Source organism: Schistocerca serialis, chromosome 2, assembly GCF_023864345.2.
Source record: "Schistocerca serialis cubense isolate TAMUIC-IGC-003099 chromosome 2, iqSchSeri2.2, whole genome shotgun sequence".
NCBI classification, from domain to species: domain Eukaryota; kingdom Metazoa; phylum Arthropoda; class Insecta; order Orthoptera; family Acrididae; genus Schistocerca; species Schistocerca serialis.
In genome coordinates this window covers 830,922,966-830,942,781 of record NC_064639.1, presented here as the reverse complement: position 1 = coordinate 830,942,781, position 19,816 = coordinate 830,922,966, and the positions used below count along the sequence as shown (strand labels likewise).

Genomic DNA, 19,816 nt, shown 5'->3' with positions numbered 1-19,816 from the left:
AGAGAAAATCCCTGACCCCGCCGGGAATCAAACCTGGGAACCCGGGCGCGGGAAGCGAGAACGCTACCGCACGGCCACGAGCTGTGGACGAGTTATCGAGTCACCAGCAGTTACCTACAAGTACTGTCATGCTGCTGCAATAATCGCTGAGTATCATTGCAGTATGTATTATCATAAATATAGTCAGAAGTACTAACTGTCATGACAGCAGTCCAGACTGACCAACTATTAGATAGTTAGTCATTGTTTACTAAGATTGGTTAGAACAATGATCAGAACTTTTACAGTGGCACCATGTCTTTTCATCAGACTAAGGCTCACTATTTATTGTGTACATTCTTTCAATAAATGATTAATAATTGTTACACACAGTGTTGGTCAACATTATTTAGGTTTTAATCTAACATTGTGCAACTGATTTCTGTTGTAGGTGGTTTGCTTCCTACTACCTTGGACACAATACTTATTCGGTGAATAAAACATTTGCTAAAACCTGTCAGCTGTTGCTGCATACAACTGGACTTCAAGGCTAGCAATGAAACTTGGAGGCAAAGTATTCTGCCTATAATCAATTTTAAAAGGTGCTGTAATAAATGAGTCATAATATGCAAAGGGGAGGACGCAGAGCAGAGAGAAATAGAAACTTTGCTACTCATAGCCAGACCACCATCAAAATTTTAATCCAGGCTTTTTTTCAAATTCTGGTCTTTCACACTATCCCATGTTGCTCTGATCATGTAGGACACATTTTTATGATTTCGTAACAGTCTTTCTTCTCTACCCTCTTTGCAAGAATACCTTACTTTAACAGTTCTTTTCTATAATACCATTTGGAAGTTTCAGTAATGCCTCAATCCATAGGCTGTAATATAGAGGTTATGTTATTCGGAAGAAGCATCACTTTTATGGACTCGTCCTTTCTATTTAAGATATCAAGCAAGAGATGAGTTAGTGCATTGTCAAGGAGCAGTAATATTTTCTCCCTCTTGGCAATTTTTAAGCAATGATCTTTTACCTAGAGTACAAGAACGCTGTACACCATTCGTGAAAATCCTACTACCCATCCAAGTGCACTTTTGTCAGGTTAAACAATACACTTCACAGACATGTTAAGGTGATTGTAACAACATGGTTTCTTACTTTTGCCAATGACGAGCATAGGCAAATACGCTGAGTGTGTGGGTTTAGTGCCCCAGATTGCAGTTTTTTGTGTGTGTGTGTGTGTGTGTGTGTGTGTGTGTGTGTGTGTGTGTGTGTGTGTGTGTAGTGTGTAGAGCCTAATCTTCATGGCTGGCACCCAAGGAAAAAGCGATTAGTATCGGCAAACAATAGGAAAGCCTGACTTGAGTTTGCCATAGTGCATAAAGACTGGCACTTCAACATAGATTGCGTGTGCTCTGAGTGAATAAAGTAAGTTTAATTTTTTTTTTCTTTTGATGGGATTTGGTATGTTCAAAAGACCAGTCAATGCAAGAAATAATGCTTCTCCCATTCAGGTGTTGGCCCTTTAGTGCTTATTGAAGGTATTATAGATCATTTCAAACATTGTAAAATCTTGCTACCACATTTGTTGCCCCGTGTCAAAGATAAATGAGATAAAACTTGGAATTTCATGACAATCATCTTAAGCACACCTCTGCTCTTGTCACATTGTCACACACTTTAGGAGAAGGATACAAGTAAGGGTGCTTAAGTGGCCAAGCCAGAGCCTGGATTTGTCTGAGTGAACACCTGTGGGAGGAACTTGATCAGAAGCTAAAGCAATGAAAATTCTTCAGCTGTTACCAATTATTGCAATCTTGAGTTAAAGAAAGGCAGAAAATCCCCTGCATCATTTTGCTGCCCTCGTTGACTTCATGCCATAACACTGTATGGCTGTAATTAAGGAGAAAGGTTAAGCAACCATGTACTAATGGCTGTGTACACTGATTCGCGTTACACAAGTCTTTTAAGCTGTAACATGTCTTTTGTCAAACTACAGTAATTATGTAAAACTATATGTGATATTGCCACTTATGGAACATAATGTTCCTTGTTTTGCCTTTGACTAATTTGTTTTCCTTATGAAATGTATGGGAATTTAAGGAGATGGGACCTGGATAAACTGAAAGAACCAGAGGTTGTACAGAGTTTCAGGGAGAGCATAAGGGAACAATTGACAGGAATGGGGGAAAGAAATACAGTAGAAGAAGAATGGGTAGCTTTGAGGTATGAAGTAGTGAAGGCAGCACAGGAGCAAGTAGGTAAAAAGTCGAGGGCTAGAAGAAATCCTTGAGTAACAGAAGAAATATTGAATTTAATTGATGAAAGGAGAAAATATAAAAATGTAGTAAATGAAGCAGGCAAAAAGGAATACAAACGTCTAAAAAATGAGATCGACAGGAAGTGCAAAATGGCTAAGCAGGGATGGCTAGACGACAAATGTAAGGATGTAGAGGCTCATCTCACTAGGGGTAAGATAGATACTGCCTACAGGAAAATTAAAGAGACCTTTGGAGATAAGAGAACCACTTGTATGAACATCAAGAGCTCAGATGGAAACCCAGTTCTAAGCAAAGAAGGGAAAGCAGAAAGGTGGAACGAGTATATAGGGGGTCTATACAAGGGCGATGTACTTGAGGACAATATTATGGAAATGGAAGAGAATGTAGATGAAGATGACATGGGAGATACGATGCTGTGTGAAGAGTTTGACAGAGCAATGAAAGACCTGAGTCGAAACAAGGCCCCCGGAGTAGACAACATTCCATTGGAACTACTGACGGCCTTGGGAGAGCCAGTCCTGACAAAACTCTACCATCTGGTGAGCAAGATGTATGACACACGTGAAATACCCTCAGACTTCAAGAAAAATATAATAATTCCAATCCAAAAGAAAGCAGGTGTTGACAGATGTAAAAATTACCGAACAATCAGTTTAATAAGCCACAGCTGCAAAATAGTAACACGAATTCTTTACAGACGAATGGAAAAACTAGTAGAAGCTGACCTCGGGGAAGATCAGTTTGGATTCTGTAGAAATATTGGAACACGTGAGGCAATACTGACCTTACGACTTATCTTAGAAGAAAGATTAAGGAAAGGTAAACCTAAGTTTCTAGCATTTGTAGACTTCGAGAAAGCTTTTGACAATGTTGACTGGAACACACTCTTTCAAATTCTAAAGGTGGCAGGGGTAAAATACAGGGAGCGAAAGGCTATTTATAATTTGTACAGAAACCAGATAGCAGTTATAAGAGTCGAGGGACATGAAAGGGAAGCAGTTGTTGGGAAGGGAGTAAGACGGGGTTGTAGCCTCTCTCCGATGTTATTCAATCTGTATATTGAGCGAGCAGTAAAGGAAACAGAAGAAAAATTCGGAGTAGGTATTAAAATCCATGGAGAAGAAATAAAAACTTTGAGATTCGCCGATGACATTGTAATTCTGTCAGAGACAGCAAAGGACTTGGAAGAGCAGTTTAATGGAAGGATAGCGTCTTGAAAGGAGGATGTAAGATGAACATCAACAAAAGCAAAACAAGGATAATGGAATGTAGTCGAATTAAGTCGGGTGATGCTGAGGGAATTAGATTAGGAAATGAGACACTTAAAGTAGGAAAGGAGTTTTGCTATTTGGGGAGCAAAATAACTGATGATGGTCGAAGGAGAGAGGATATAAAATGTAGACTGGCAATGGCAAGGAAAGAGTTTCTGAAGAAGAGAAATTTGTTAACATCGAGTATAGATTCAAGTGTCAGGAGGTCATTTCTGAAAGTATTTGTATGGAGTGTAGCCATGTATGGAAGTGAAACATGGACAGGAAGAGAATAGAAGCTTTCGAAATGTGGTGCTACAGAAGAATGCTGAAGATTAGATGGGTAGATCACATAACTAATGAGGAAGTATTGAATAGGATTGGGGAGAAGAGAAGTTTGTGGCACAACTTGACCAGAAGAAGGGATCGGTTGGTAGGACATGTTCTGAGGCATCAAGGGATCACCAATTTAGTATTGGAGGGCAGCGTGGAGGGTAAAAATCGTAGAGGGAGACCAAGAGATGAATACACTAAGCAGATTCAGAAGGATGTAGGTTGCAGTAGGTACTGGGAGATGATGAAGCTTGCACAGGATAGAGTAGCATGGAGAGCTCCATCAAACCAGTCTGAGGACTGAAGACCACAATAACAACAACATGAAATGTGTTTGTCAAAGTATTTATTGTCGCAACTCTATATCAAGTTCTCATGACATCAGCATCATCACAAATGATCCACAATAAATAGCAGATATTAATTTTGTGCTTATTGACCGAAGTTGTAACTACAGCAATAGCTGATGTAATCTAGTCACATGCACACACACACACACACACACACACACACACACACACACACCTGTAAATACACAGAAACTGAGATTCAACAAAAATTATGGTTTTTGCATGATGAGGTGATCAGAGCTTGTTGGCTGACTTCTTGACCAGCCTCACAGTAGAGATAATTTTCTGCAATATTTTTTCACAACAAGCATAACCAAAATAACAGAAGCTGCAAGGAGCACACACGTGATGGAAAAACCATTCAGCAGTGGCATTGCCATTCATGAAACCACCTTGAAGATATTGCATTGTCTCTCTCTCTCTCTCTCTCTCACTGCAATGCGATGTTCAGTTGGCGAGTTTTTGGCCGGGTATCAAATATTTGTGTATACCACTATAAGCTACACCAAAAATGTGGATATAAGTTCAGTGTGGTGGTGGTGGTGTGTGGGGGGAGGGGGTGTTTATGTTTCAAATTACTCTTGGGGGCTTTAATGGGTGCCCAACCAATCTGAGGTCGAGTATACAGTGATTATCTTGTGCCCACTGGTACTCTAAGATGACTGTAGCCCTTTTGAAACAGCACAGCTTTGGAGCTACAAGCTATTTGCCACAATTTTGTATTTAGACAAGTATCAGACTAATGCCACATCCCACCTACTAGTATTCCCTATGCAAATGAAATGCATGGATAACTATTGTTTTGTACATGAAACACTGTGACTGTCCATGTTGTACTTCCAACGTACTGCTATTACTCAGCTTCCACCCACTGGAAATGTTCTATTTACAACCTCCTGCTCTAGGTGCATCATTGTGTATTCTACAGAAGCCATGAAAAATGTCTATGATGGGCTAGTAAGGTGAACATCTAGAATGGCAAAACCTTGAATTCTTGCAGCAATGCTGAAGATATTTTACAGGTCCATCTATTTTTCTTCAGAGCCAAAGACAAGAAGCACGAGTTTCGATTTCTTCATGACTGGTTGCTACAGTTTAGGGTTACCTGCAGCGTGCAGCAATGAAACTTGCTGATTTGAAAGGTCAGCACATTTTTTTATATGTATAATTTTAATTCCTTTTTTAATTTTCTACAAAACTGGAAACTTATTATACTTTTTTTTTTTTCTTTACTACCAACATCCAGAAAATGACATCCCATACTGTTAATACATTGATTTACCCAAATCTCAATGTTTTTTTCTTCTTTCCCCTTCATTCTTCCTCCCCCCCCTCCTACCCCTCCCTCTCTCTCTCTCTCTCTCTCTCTCTCTCTCTCTCTCTCTCTCTCTCTCTCTCTCTCTCTCTCCCCCACCCCTCCATCCCCCCACAACAGTACTGGAAATGTGGACTACTGCACAGTAAGTATTGTCCTTCAAATGTGCAGTGGTCCTTGGACTATTGGCATAAACAATGGATTTTAGATATCCCCCCCACAGAAATGTAACAAGGAGCTAAATGTGGCCAGTTCACCAGTCATGGAAGATTGCCTCTCAGGAGACGAGGTACTTAGGAAACTTTTCCTGCACATCAGGCATTGCAATTTGTGCTGTTGCCCAATCTTGCTGAAACTGCAGATCCCTAACATCAATTTGTTCAAGTTCTCAATTCTGATGACAAATAGTAGAGAATTCACAGCTGTCACAGGCTTGTTTTCTTCAAAAAAGATCAATAATTCAATTCTCTGGGATTGTAACCACTCCAGAAATGTGTTATATTTATTTAAACATCTACACCAATCAAATTGTGCCATATCACTAAAGAATACCGGTATGTGGCATGGGAACTTTTCAAGCAGCTCCTCACATGTATTTTGCCAAGCAACAAAATCATCTTCTATGAGTCATTGCAGCACAGCCTACATGTGTGTGTGGAAATGGAGGTCATGAAGAATTTGGCTCAGAATGATCAGAAAATCACAAATAACTGCATGCTTGGATGCTGAAGAGATCACAGAAATTGCTGTCTTACTACTTCAATGTTTTGTGGTGATCTCATAGGCTGTAAAAAACCCATTCTTCTTGTTTCCTCAGTTTTCCTAAAGGTGTCAACATAAGAAACAATTGATTGGTAGCCAGGTACAGTATCTCAAGTGTGAATATTGAAGTGGTCATCAAATACACACTGTGCAGTGATAACCAATCACTTGTTAGAAAATTTGGGTTGTTCCTCTGGCCAATGCATTGCTGCTACTGAGGCAGATGACCACTGCTTCAAATGAGGTCATCAACACACTCAAACTAATATGCCTCCCTCCACAGTGCCCCATTTCAATATGCAACTCATATAAGCATTTTCTGTAAGAACACAAGTCTGAATGATGATATGTCTGAATAAGGGTATTTCATTCAGGTGTGGTCTCCTCCCCTCCTGCTCCCTAATGCGAGCAATGCGTTAAGCAAGCACCTGGTGTGACTGTCACATTTTTCCAAGCGCCACAATCTGCTGCCACTGCCTGTTGGATTCCATCTATCAGGAAGTGGGGTAATATGTACTGCAAACAAACCCACTGACCTGCAAACACCAGGTTTTTTACTTCTCCCCTTAGCTTATGAAGAAATCCTTGAATATGAAATAACAAACCACTGATATTCAGTTCAGAATTTATTTGGCAATGTAACAATTTGTTTTCTGTTACAGAAGTGTTCCTTAGCTTGTTTTCTTTGTGACTTTACAGTTAGTGAGGTGATGGTAACTACAGGTATCTACTTTGAATCATCAGGTTTTGCAAAGGTATGCTACTTTCTGGAGCTAAAGAGAAAAAAAGGGTGACTATCAGTAACTTGGGTACAATTGGGAAATCCCCTGCAATGCAAATGGAGTGTACAGAGGGATACATGCTTATTTATGCCCTGTCTCTACAAGTAATGCTTCCAGGACTCTATCATCAATGCTAGTTACATGTGGCTGGTATACCCAGGCTGCCAGATGCAACATAAGTTCAGGTTCGCTCTCACAGTGTGAAATCTCAGACATCACATCCTGTTTTACTTCCAGTTCACGGTTGAATGCTGTACATATCTGGTGGCATGACTCACCTGAAAAAAGAAACATTCTCATAATGCAATGTTAAAAGAACTAACAGCTGTTACGTAATTAATGTTACGAAACACATGAACTGCAAAGCACTAAAATATTTTTTTTATAATCCACTAATTGTTTGCCTTCTGGAGTATTACTTTGTTTAAAAATCTGTAAATCTGTAAATAATTTGTATATGAGAGGCTGAGAATCATTTTGAGAGATAGTAGCATGTATGCATGCTCCTGACTTTTGTTGATCTTATAGTGAACCAGATTTATCTATATCTGTAGCCCCAGACTGTATTTGTGAACATTTATGAAAACCTATATCACCAATTTCTCAGATATTCATTTCCATATAGGCCCGAAGCACAAAGCATTACTTTGTTGCTCCGTGCTGTTCAATTGTTATATAGGGCTGACAACATAATTTAATGTCCACATCACGTACATAGTAGTAATACCACGTAATAGGACATGCGTCAGCAGTTTTATCTGAATCTCAAGGCACAGAATGTGCTTAATGGAAATGGTGACAACGAGGACCATGAAGTATTGAAATACCGTATTTACCTGATAAGATGTGGTTTTTTCTCAGAGTTGTCGTTCGAAAAATACGGGGTTGTCTTACATTTGCAGATTAAACTATTGCTGCTGAGGTCAATGTTTTTACATTTTTTAATCCCTGATTAAAGGGGTCATCTTACATTTACAGATGAAGCTTTGGCCATTGATGTTTTGAACAAATTTATGCAGAAGAATTATGAAGTATAGGGCTTAGCAAATAATACTTGCATTCGAATAGGCTCTAGATTTCCTAATATGCCAAAGCACTCGATACAGAATTGATCTTGCTCAAACAATCATGTGGCATTTGACTCACAGTGCTAGTGCAAGGAATAGTTGAGAAACTATGAACTAGTCAAATGTTCAGCTTAAAAGTTGACAATTTTGTGACACAGGACCAAGCAGCATTAAATTTGATCAACTTACAAACTTTTGTCGTACTTGTATGGGTTTGCAATAAAAGTTCGCACAGCTCTGTATATACTGTATACATACATTTATGCTGCTTTTTAAGTAAAGGTAACATTTAGAGGCAAAAATGTTATCCTCAAAGTCCATTATTGATTCTGAATCCAAGTAAGTGTTTTATTTGGTTATGATAAACTGTAACAATTTATCATGTGCGGTTGCAACTGGGAAATTTGGTCATACTGGAGAAAAGTGTTACCAGTTTAGAACAAGATCGTGGCATTCAGATGAAAAGAGAAAGAAAATTAATCTGGAATTAAATCTCTAAGAAACAAAAATCACATTAAACTGACAGCAGTTGTTATCACGAGAATAAATCACAGTGGAAATACCCGTTGTGGAGATAGTATGAACAGACATCACTAGATCCCTAAAAAAGTGAAAGTTCGAGAATTGGACTGAATGGTTATTCAGGACCTTTTATTTGCATACTAGTTGCTGTTGTTACATATGACCTGCATCCAAGAAGATATTGCTGTCTGTGTTTCACTGCTGCTCAAGCACACTTCAGAAAGGTTTGAGGGGGTACAGTGACACCAGCTTGGCTGAGCAGTGAGAACTATGATGGTGTGGTGGAGGAGGGTATAGCGTGTGCAGCAAATTTCACCGTGCTGCTAACTGTGGCAATGTACACTGCGTACTTTGGCTTTTTGTGAACATTTACCATGTTTAAACTGCAGTTTGCCTGAATCCATTGGTACTTGGAATCAAACTGACTTTAAAATTGGACAAATACTCAACAACAGCATGCATTTCTGCAGGAGATGGTAAAAATTTAGGTTGGAGTTAATACTTAATGTTTCATGCAGCAATGTTGTCGATGCTCACTGTGGGCTATGACAGGAATGATAGGGCGTGTGTCAGCTCCTGGTTCTATACAGCCAATGGGAGAATGGCAGCCAGATGACATGTTTAGAAGGGGGAGACAGAGTAACTTTCTCATGTCAGTACAGAAGTGAAATTGCTATTTATTCAGAAAAACAACTTCTGTGTTCTGAGGTCCATCATAACCACAACCTTAAAAATTGCAACATATTTGAAAGAAACAGCCAAATATTTGTGATAACGAAGATATAAGTTCCACAACTGTCCTATTAGGATGATGATGATGATGATGATGATTTAAAATAGTGACATTGCAGATGACAAGCTAACTAAACAAAAAAGGTACTGAAGAGAAAAATTAATGTGAACAGTTTCTTTTTCTTTATTTCAAAAATACACACTATCAATAAATGGCAAAGTTTAGAATATGTGTGATCTCAACTTTTAGGCAGATACCTTGGATCAATAAAAGTTTGCAATTTTGATTAGTCAGAATATGTTAAAAATATATTTTTCCCAATAAGTCTCTTTGTGTGATGCACTGAGCATCTGTTCTTTATGTTCTAATTCTAGTTTCACAATAATTAGAAACTTCACAACTGTCAAAAGGCACTATTATCACTATCCTATACATGGAAATTTTGTGAATTAACATTAACATAAAATGGGAACATTATTTATTCATAGAAAGTATGAGATGTAGAGACTTGGTTAAAAAACAATTCAGACCTATGATACTGGTTGTTTGTCTATATATTTGATTTTTACAAACCTCTTATTTTTTTCAAAGTTTTTTTTTTATGTTCGTTGGGCCTTTATGGTCCTCATTCCCTCATATATTTATCCACAAGGATTTTTAGTACAATTGCCTGTAAGCTTTCAAAATTGCAATTACTATACAGGGTGAACCAGACATCCACAAATAAACTTACAGAGGTTGTTCAGGGGTACCTTCTGAATATTATAGTATAAGAGACCTGTGGTCTCCAGTGGGCTGTTAAGAATTAATGCATTTCATTTGGTTTCTCACACCAATTAACTTTGTATCTGTATTGCCATGAAAATGCAAATGTTATTAGTACGTGCTGTGTATCTTGTTTCCATTCGCTCACAGTACCTAATGTTGACAACAGTAAAATCCTTGTCAACTCGTTAGCCTCAAGTTTGTGTCCTGCACTGCTCAGATCTGTCTAGGGTTTTGTTTCCCAGAAGTGTTAGTTGTGTATTAATAGTGATACACAGCAGTGCTATGCATAGGTTTACTGATGAGTTGGTGGATGTGCACCTCATGTGTGTTCCCTGAATGGAATGAGAGAGTGGCAGAACAGAAATGAATATGGTTGAAACCACTAAAAATGTTGGCTCACTCACTCACTCTTACCTCACATGTGTTGGTTCACACAAGCATTCTGTATCACATGCCTTAAAACAAAATATAAATAGTGAAAGATACTACACTTGGGAAGAAAACAGAAGGAAAATGACAGAGGAGCTAAAACAACAGCCCAGGATATGTGACCAGCTGATCACTTACAAAAACCCTGGGTGAGCCAGTCACCCTGTTAACACATTCAGAACATCTCCTTAAAATTTTTGGAAATAAGTTGGGCAGATCACAATATATTTAAAAACTCTCAACACATTTGTTTGAATGTCACTTAAAATAGAGGCTGGTCCACAAAAACAAAAACAAATCTAGTAAAAAGTGACACACAGTGATCTGTCTGCCACGAACACCACACACTGGAGGGTTGTCGCACTGGAGCAGAAGCTGTGTGTCAGGACTATGGCTATGTGAAGTAAGGAGGATCTCATCCAGTCTTCATGGTTGAAAGGAGGTACACCACAGCTGCATAGGGGGCTTTGCTAGGTGCAGCTTATTATCTGTCACTTCCAGCAACTTGTCTTCCCATCGATGCATGACACTGTACCTCAACAGCAGCGAGGCTATAGCATGCAGGGAAATGGCACACTGAAATAACTGAGGATCATGATGCACCTCCTTTGCTGCTCCATTTACCCTTTTGTTTCCGGCAATATCCATGTGCCCTAGTACCCAGAAGAAAGACAGCTCCTCACGCAGCCATTATACTTGGAGGACCATGTTCTGGATATTCTGGACTACTTTATCTGCTGGGTAAAAGCATTCTATAAAGTGAAGGGCACTCAGAGAATCTGAACAGACGAGGAATTTAGCACCTGAAACACATCATACCTGCACCAGTGCCCACCAATGGAGTCCCCCTTTTTCGACACACCCATAAAGGCAGCTGTAGAGTTGTGGTGCTCAATTATAAAGCCATAAAATAACGTATTAAGAGCATAAGCAGGTGTGCAATCTCTCTTGTACTGCACCAAATCTCAAATCTGGGGTTTTATGTGCTTCACACCAAGTGATTCGAGCATAGGCTGCGCGCAGATCCCAAATGGCATTGTTACTCATGGGCGATTGGATTCTGGCTGACAGGTGTGGTAACCACGACACTTTGGAGTAAAAAAATGAGACCCAGAAATTTCAGTAAGTTGTTAAAATGCAGAATGGTGTCACTCAAATGCAAGTCAGGTAAATTAAAAATATGACGAGAACAATTAAAATGAACACAAATGGGCACACTTATCTGGAGAAAAGTGAAAAACCATCTTTGCACCCCATTCCTCTAACCTCCACAATTTAATCTGCAACTGGCTAGTCACTGTTGCAACACTGGGAACAGGAAGCAGAAAAATCATCCACAAATAAGGAGCACTGTACAGGACTCCTTATTACAAATGTGATACTGTTTATGGGTTTGTCAAAGAGGGTAACACTTAAAAACACTGCTCTGAGGAACACCATTCTCCTGCTCAAAACAGTCTGACATTATGTCACCAACTTGGGACCTAAAAAAGCGCTTAGGCAGGAAGGCCCGTATCAAAATGAGGTGGTCACCCCATTGGAGTTGCACAAGAATACTGTATCTACAAGCAGTGCAGTACACCATACTGTGGCAAAATGGATCACTTGGGTGATGTGGTCCACCCATTCCTGGATGCTGGTGCAGTGTTCAAACACAACCAGCTGGCTGAAAAGCATCCAGTTAGCACTGCTACCAACCATTTCAGTGGCTTCTGTTCAAGTAGTCCTCCATCCAGAAGATGGATCCACAATGGGAAGTGGTAAACTGGAATGAAGGTCATCAGTTACTTCCCACTGTGTTCCAAAATGCAATCACTTGACTAATTTCAGTGATCTCGCAACACTCTCTAAACCCACCTGTGTTCACGATGCACAGCTACTGAGACATCATAGGGTTCTCCTAGACTTGACCCATGGGGCAAGTATAGTTTGATCCCCATGGTACATCATGGGCATCGACGTCACACAGTAGGACACATGGGCAGGGGAGTTATTCAATAAGGCCTGTGAGAGCCTCACAGTATAAAGCATCCAGCACAAGAAAGTACATGGCTCATGTGAACTACAATGGCTACTGCTTGTAGGTCAGTAACCAAGGATGAGAGCAGAGGAGTGGTGAGTGTTATTGACAAACACAGTAACCTTTCCCTTAATGAACTCTTTCCCCAGTCATGTCATCCTTTCTGTGGACAGTATAGACCCTTAGGATAGGGGCATCAGTGACTTTAAAATGGGCTTCCTGTAAACTCAAGCACAGGAGTTGTGCTTGTAGAAGAGTTTCAGTTCCTCCACATGAGTCCTGATCCCATTCATTTTCCACTGTAGTATGGAAGCCATTTACCACCGGGGTTGAGTTTAACCCTGTCTTTCTGCTGGGGTAGGGAGTCCACAATCATTCTGTTACTATGCAATCTCTGAGTCCAGAGGACTAGCTGCACGAGCCCTCTTGCTAGTTTGGATGTTCTTACCTAAAAGTGGCCAATCCATTCCTCTGGAAGGAAGAGGAGGAAATTTCAATGGTTCCATCTCAGTCCAATGAGCTGCTGGGGAAATACAAGTTCACCTAAGCCTTATACAACTGAGGTGTGGCAGGTTCCCGAGAGGTTGCCCACTAATGACTTCCACCTCAACAGCCATGCATCTTGTTAGTGTGCAGCACCCCTCGAGATTGATGGGTTTTTCATGGAGGTTTCAACCAACCTTGTGATCTGGGCAATTGAGCCAGGATCCTCATAGGACGGGGGATTGGAGGCACTCATTTGTCTGCAGCACAGGAACCACGGGGGGCCCCGATGCCAGTAACTAACAAATAAATGCTGAGCCCCTGAGAGTGTGATGCCAAAGATGGCTGTACATAGTCACCTATAAGAACTCAAACCTTGTGTTTTGTATTCTAGTTTTGGCAACTACATATTGCACGTTTTTTCACTGTTATGAAGGTATTTTCTCTGAAACAAACGTAATTGGGGTAAGAACTAATAAAATACAATTACTTTTTTACTCTGAAATGAACCACCAGAGACCATGGGTCCCTTACACCAAAATACTGGATGATTCAATAAGAAAGAACAGATTTCCGGTGTCTATTACAGACAAACTATAAAAGATAGAAACATGTTGTGGATGTCACTACATGGAGGAAGGTTCAAAGTTTTGACTCAGCTGTGCTGTTGCTTGTTTGTAGCAACATGGTGAATAAACCACAAGAGAAATCATTTTTTGTGTTGGAATTTGCATGAAGTCAGTCCACTGTACAATTACAATATTGATTCTGCTGTCAACTCAACAAGAAGCTACCTCTGCACACTCAGATTTATGATTGGCATACAAAATTCTTGGAAGTTGATTGCATATGCAAAGGGAAGAGCACTGGTCAGGCATGCACACTGATGAATATGTTGAATGTAACAGAAATATGTTCACAAGGAGCCCCTGGAAGTCCACGAGATAAGCAGGTCAGGAACTTCAACTTCCTCCAACAATGGTGTGGCTTGTCCTAAAATGATGTCTGCGTGTGAAACTTTACAAGGTGCAGTTACTGCGTTCTTGTCACTATAACAGGAGGTATGAATTTTTCCATTTCATTTCATTTTTCCAGGATATCGCAGAGGACACTTTTTCCAAACTTCTCACCTTTCCAGATGAGTAAATATTTTATATATTGGGGAAGATAAACCGCCACAATGTAAGAATTTGGGGGTCATGAAATCCTGGAGTCATCATTGAAATAATAAAACCACACAAAAATTGCACGTGTTATGTGCCTTTCCTGTCCACAAAATTTATTGACTTTTCTTTTTGCAGAGGAAACTATGACAGGGACATCATACGTGGACATACTGCAAAATTGTGTTTCCATAACTTCACAAAGATTACAATGAATTTATTTTTATGCACAGCAGTGCTCCACCTCACCTTTACTTAGAGGTGTGGCATTATCGTAACACCACCATCCGGCAATATTTGATTGGAAGCAGTGGAAAACAAGATCTTATTCATTGCTTTTGTCGCCCATGTCACTAGACCTAACACATCCTTTGTCCAATATAGCAGCTGCTCTTCAAGAGCTGACAAACTGAACTGTTGATTCAATAAATAGGGACCTGTTGAGTCAAGTATGGAATGAAATGGACTATGATTTTGACGTTTCTCGAGCAATGCATGGTACTCATGTTGAGCATATGGCATAGTGTCTATGCCAGCATAAAATTGTGAACCTTCCACCATTGAGTGACATACACAATGTCTTTCTATGTACGCTTCAAAATGCAAATATATGCAATAAATGCAGTTTCATAGCAAAATGCATCCATATGAACTATTTTATCAGCAACAGTTTGAAATAGCTTTATTCTCTGCATGTAAGTTCTGAACAAGTAACCAATTTTTGGTTACTGGTATAGCACAACTTCTGGTGAAGCCAAATGTTCACAAAATAAAGAGAGCTCTTCTGCACAAACACAGTGATGTGTAAGTGTGCTCTTAAGTTATGCTGGTGCCAAGTCAAACAGCAGGCACTCAAATAAGGCACATGCCACATATGGCACTGTAGGACTTAAATAAGTGGTGTGACCTAGCATGTTAGAACAAAGAAATTTTTGTCTTAGCTAAAGTTTGTATTCTGGGTAATTGCAAACACTTTTCTGTTGTAATTTTAGAGCCGTGGTATTGTGAACTACAGTTGTGTATGATAGCGGCAGGTGTCGGGACTGCAATAGTGTGGCAGCCATTATCAAATGCTTTGTGCTCTCCACATCCATTTGTTTTGTTTATGGCTTGTTGTTTTCTTAGTTTAAAATGAGTCAAAAGTAATCATTGTTTTGTTTTATTTTAGGGTGCAAAACCAACTGGGATCATATGCGCCTAAGTCAAAACTATAGAATACGAAGAGTAATTGCACTCAAGTACTACTCTCACAATCCTGGAAGCAACTGGCGATCACAATAAGCACTATGCCATTTGTGCTTTTGCAGAAACTCAGAACATGGGTGAAGGCTGGCTGCTCTGAGAGACTGAGGTGCGGCTTGTTTCCCTGCACCTCTCCACATCCCTCAGGCAGTTAAAGTTGTTGTTGCCCGCAGCCACTTGTCATGAAGTAATAGTTGTAGTTTCTGCATTATAGTGATAGGAGAACAAAACCAGTAAATATATTTGGCCCACACCGAAAGTCTTCCTGTAAAATGCGAATAGAATTATTTTTGGTTCTTCTGCTTTAGGTTCCTTGTCAATTCTATTTCTAGCACTGATAAATGTGAGTCCTACAGCGCATGAAAAGGATCTGCAATATGCTAATCAAGGCTTTTATGCTACTGACTCAAAATCAGTGTTCTGCTGATTTTGCAGCTATCGAACTGGGTGGTAAAAGAAGAATAATGTTGAGAAAGACCTTAAACCAGAGAATCACTCTGTTCACTATTGGGAAATCTCACAGGAATCAGCTAAAATCCAACACACAGTAGAATGAGCAACAGCAGAGGCAGAAGAATGATGACTTGGAACAAAAGATTGAACTCTAATAATGTTTTACTAGTGTCAGTGACGCTTCGCAGGTTTCCAACAGTTATCCTGACTTCACGCAGAGGTGTGTCTGCTCAGCCCAAGGTAAACTGGTGCCAGAAGCATGCACTCTGAAGCCATCATCATCGGAGGATTTGGCTTTGGAAGTGTTCAAATCCAACATCCAGAATTTGGAGGCAGTGGTCTGGATCTACAACGTTCACACATCACAGTAGTAGCCACAATGTGGTAAGCATAAAAAGATCAATGTGGTAAGCATAAAGAGACATTTTTCTCTTTCTTTGATTGTGATGTGGCTGAGTTTAGGTGTATTGATGGGTGTGCTTTGTCCAAAGTCTCTTTTGAGGATACTATGGAACCTGTTGGTTTATAAGAAGTAAGAGGACATTGTAGAGAGACATATTTGATTCCAGTGAGATGTACTATTTGTAATTTAGTGGGCCACAGTGGACCATACACTATTGTATTGTATTGTATGGAACTGGGGATCCAGAAATGATGGAGAGGCTTCATCCCCACCACGACCCTCAGTGGTGCACAACCCCACAACAGGCTACAGCAGTCCACTCACCCCACTGCCACCCGATACTGAACCCAGGGTTATTGTGCAGTTTGGCCCCCAGTGGACCCCCCCGGAACGTCTCAGACCAAACGAGTGTAACCCCAGTGTTTGCATTGTAGAGTAATTATGGCGTACGCATACATGGAGAAAGTGTTTGCATAGTGTAACTGAGGCGGAATAAGTGGAACCAGCCCGCATTTGCCGAGGAAACTGGAAAACAGCCTTAACAACCATCCACAGGCTGGCCAGCACACCGGACCTTGACACTAATCTACCGGATGGATTCGTGCCGGGGACCGTCACACCGCCTTCCCACCCGGAAAGCAGTGCGTTAGACTGCACGGCTAACTGGCCGAGCTGGACCATCTGCTAAGTTCATACCAGTAACGTGTTCTACTTGTAGACGGTATGGTCATGTAGCACATGAATGTCGTTGGGCGATGAAGTAGTGGAGTATAGTTTCTTACATTGTGAGTCATATTTTTTCTTGTTCGGTATATGTTGCTCTGTTGGAAGCACATACTTCAGTTCAAATATAGTATAGTTGCTCTAACAGAGCAAGTATCACAACAGTTAGAGGAAACTGTTCAACAAAAGTTATGCCATGATGAACTGATGGTTCAATTAGAACCTTTGTGGGCTGAACAAGAGTCACAGCTCGGTTCAAGTGAATTTAAGTCACAGTAGCAATGCCTCACTTCTGCTAGATTCTTTAGCACCTAACCTAATCACACCCTTCTCCAGCATAATGACAGAGAATGTAACAGTATTAATTAATAAAATATTGGCTGCAGCCGGAATGAGTCATTTGTGTCTTATGGGTGCCAAAGACATATGTTATGTATCACAAAATGCTGTGCAAGGCAAGTATATTTGAGTAATCGGTGGAAGGTTTGCTTGAGAGATACCATAAGCAGAACAGTGCAATATTTTTTTTACAGGAAAGTTGAGTGGGTTGACACAATGAAAATAAGGCTGTGGAGACTTTTTCAGACAGAATCAATTAAGTAAATGTGCAAAAATATGAGCTGATAGGGAAGCAAATTTTGTCACACTCAGGGAGGTAGAGAACAGAGTGCTTGGTGTGTTTTTGCAAGTAATTCCTTAAGATTTTCTGCAAAGAGTAAGAATGGAAAATCCATACGATTTGATTACAGCACTGTGTGTTGGCTCACATTTGCAGCAGGCAGATACTGCTACACATGTTCCAATGATAAATTCTGAAAAGAATTGTTATCGTTGTGGGAAGAAAGGGCACTTGAAGGCGCAATGCAATCAATTGCGATATTACAGATGTGTGCATTTTGGTCACAAAGCAAACAAGTGTGGGAATAGAAAGAAGGGTAACAGAAATAAGCAACAGAAAATGTTAAACACAAAAGGGAGTGTGCATCCTTGGAGGCAATATAGCTAATTTTTAGGATTGGAACTATAGTTTCATGGGCATATGGAAGTGTTGCCAACTGTGGGACAGGGGTATTCCACAATTCTTGGACTTCACTTTCTGGATAGGCATCACATAAAAATTAATCTTTCACAGTGCACAGCTGCACTTTGTGGAACTTGTTTCCGATGAGTCCAGCTTCTGCAAATGTTTCAGTATTGTGCAGTACATTGATTGCTAAGGTATCACCAACTGAACTGCACACACATACACAATCTTCTATAGTTCTTGAATACACATATGCATGAAAGTATCTGCTGGTACAGAGAAGTTGGTTTGGACATCATGGATGCCAAAGCGCAACAGCAGAGATTATGTGCAGCTGAGCCACTACAGAACAATGAAGCATTACATAAATGTATCATTTTATATGAAGGCGCATTTCACACTTATTCAACGTTAATGGGGAACTGATGATTTTGGTAACTTTGAGAAGTAAATCTTCCACAAGGATTTATTACAGTGAGTTTACAGATGTTCAAGAATGAGGATATCAAAGGATCATGAGCTGACTGAAGCGTCAGACAAACTGCCAATTTGTCTGTACTACACACCAAAGTTTGTCACTTGAAAGACAGGGAACTAAAAGCCATGGAAGCTTTGTTATTAGGATATTCAGATTTATTCAGTTCAGACAGTATACTACCAGCAGCTCTTATCACACAACACTGCATTTCAACAGGCTGTAATACACCAGTCTATAGGAAATCATACAAAATAGTTAAACATCTACAGCCACTAGTAGACGAATTTACAGATCAGCAATTACTCAAGGGTAATATTGAGCATAGTGGTAGACTGTGATCAGCGAATATTGTTAATGAATAAGAAAAGTCAGTTGACAGTACACAAAAATATCTATTTTGTTGTGTCTACTGTTACTTGAATACATGAACCACACAAGATGCATATCCAGTTCCGAACATCACGAACACATTAGATGACCTAGGAAGAAGTAAATATTTTTCAATGATTGATCTTTGAAGTGGGTATTACCAACTGGAAGAGTTTATCAAAGATGGACTCAAATCAGCTTTAACTAAACCTTTACGTCATTACCAGTACTGAAGAATGTCATTTGTACTGAAAAATGCTCCAGCTACATTCCTATTAGATTTGTTACTTCATGGATTAAATCCAAGAATCTGTATGGTATATCTTGACAATATAATCATGTATTTGAGAACTATAGAAGATCGTGTTAAATGTCTGGATAAAGTATTTAGTAAATTGAGGGCAGCACACCTTGAACTTAGTGTGGAGAAATGCCATTGTACTCAGATACAAGTGAGGACGGATCCTCGTCTTACTTCCACCATATATGACTTTCTGATGCAACAAAATACTAAACAATTACGGTCATTTATTGGATTCTGCAACTATTCTCATAAGCTTGTGAAGGGATTCCCTGAAATAGCACAGCCATTAGCTACATTGCTACAAAAGAGTGTTAATTTCAGTGGACGACACAGTGTCAAGAAGCATTCAAGAAATGCAAGGAGGTATTAATATCAGATCCTGTGTTAATATTCCCCAACTTTTAACAGGAATTCGTAATTTTGTGTGACACCTCCAACAATGCTTTGAGTTGTATTTTAAGTAGAATGTTGATGGGAAATGACACCCTATGCCACATGCCTCCAGACAATTGAATAAGACTGACACTAATTATTTAACAACTGAAAAATAAATGTTAGCAGTTATTTGCAGTGTATTAT

General features: G+C 39.8%; 1 protein-coding gene across 1 annotated transcript in view; it reads right to left on the bottom strand.

The window, feature by feature from the left end:
• Positions 1–6,887: 6,887 nt before the first annotated feature.
• LOC126458101 (cyclin-dependent kinase 2-interacting protein-like) overlaps positions 6,888–19,816 on the bottom strand; it is a 117,728-nt gene continuing 104,799 nt past the window's right edge. Inside the window, exon 5 of the mRNA XM_050094927.1 lies at positions 6,888–7,334. Coding sequence (XP_049950884.1) covers positions 7,138–7,334 — 197 coding nt within the window. The 3' untranslated portion in view covers positions 6,888–7,137. The remainder of the gene's footprint in view (positions 7,335–19,816) is intronic.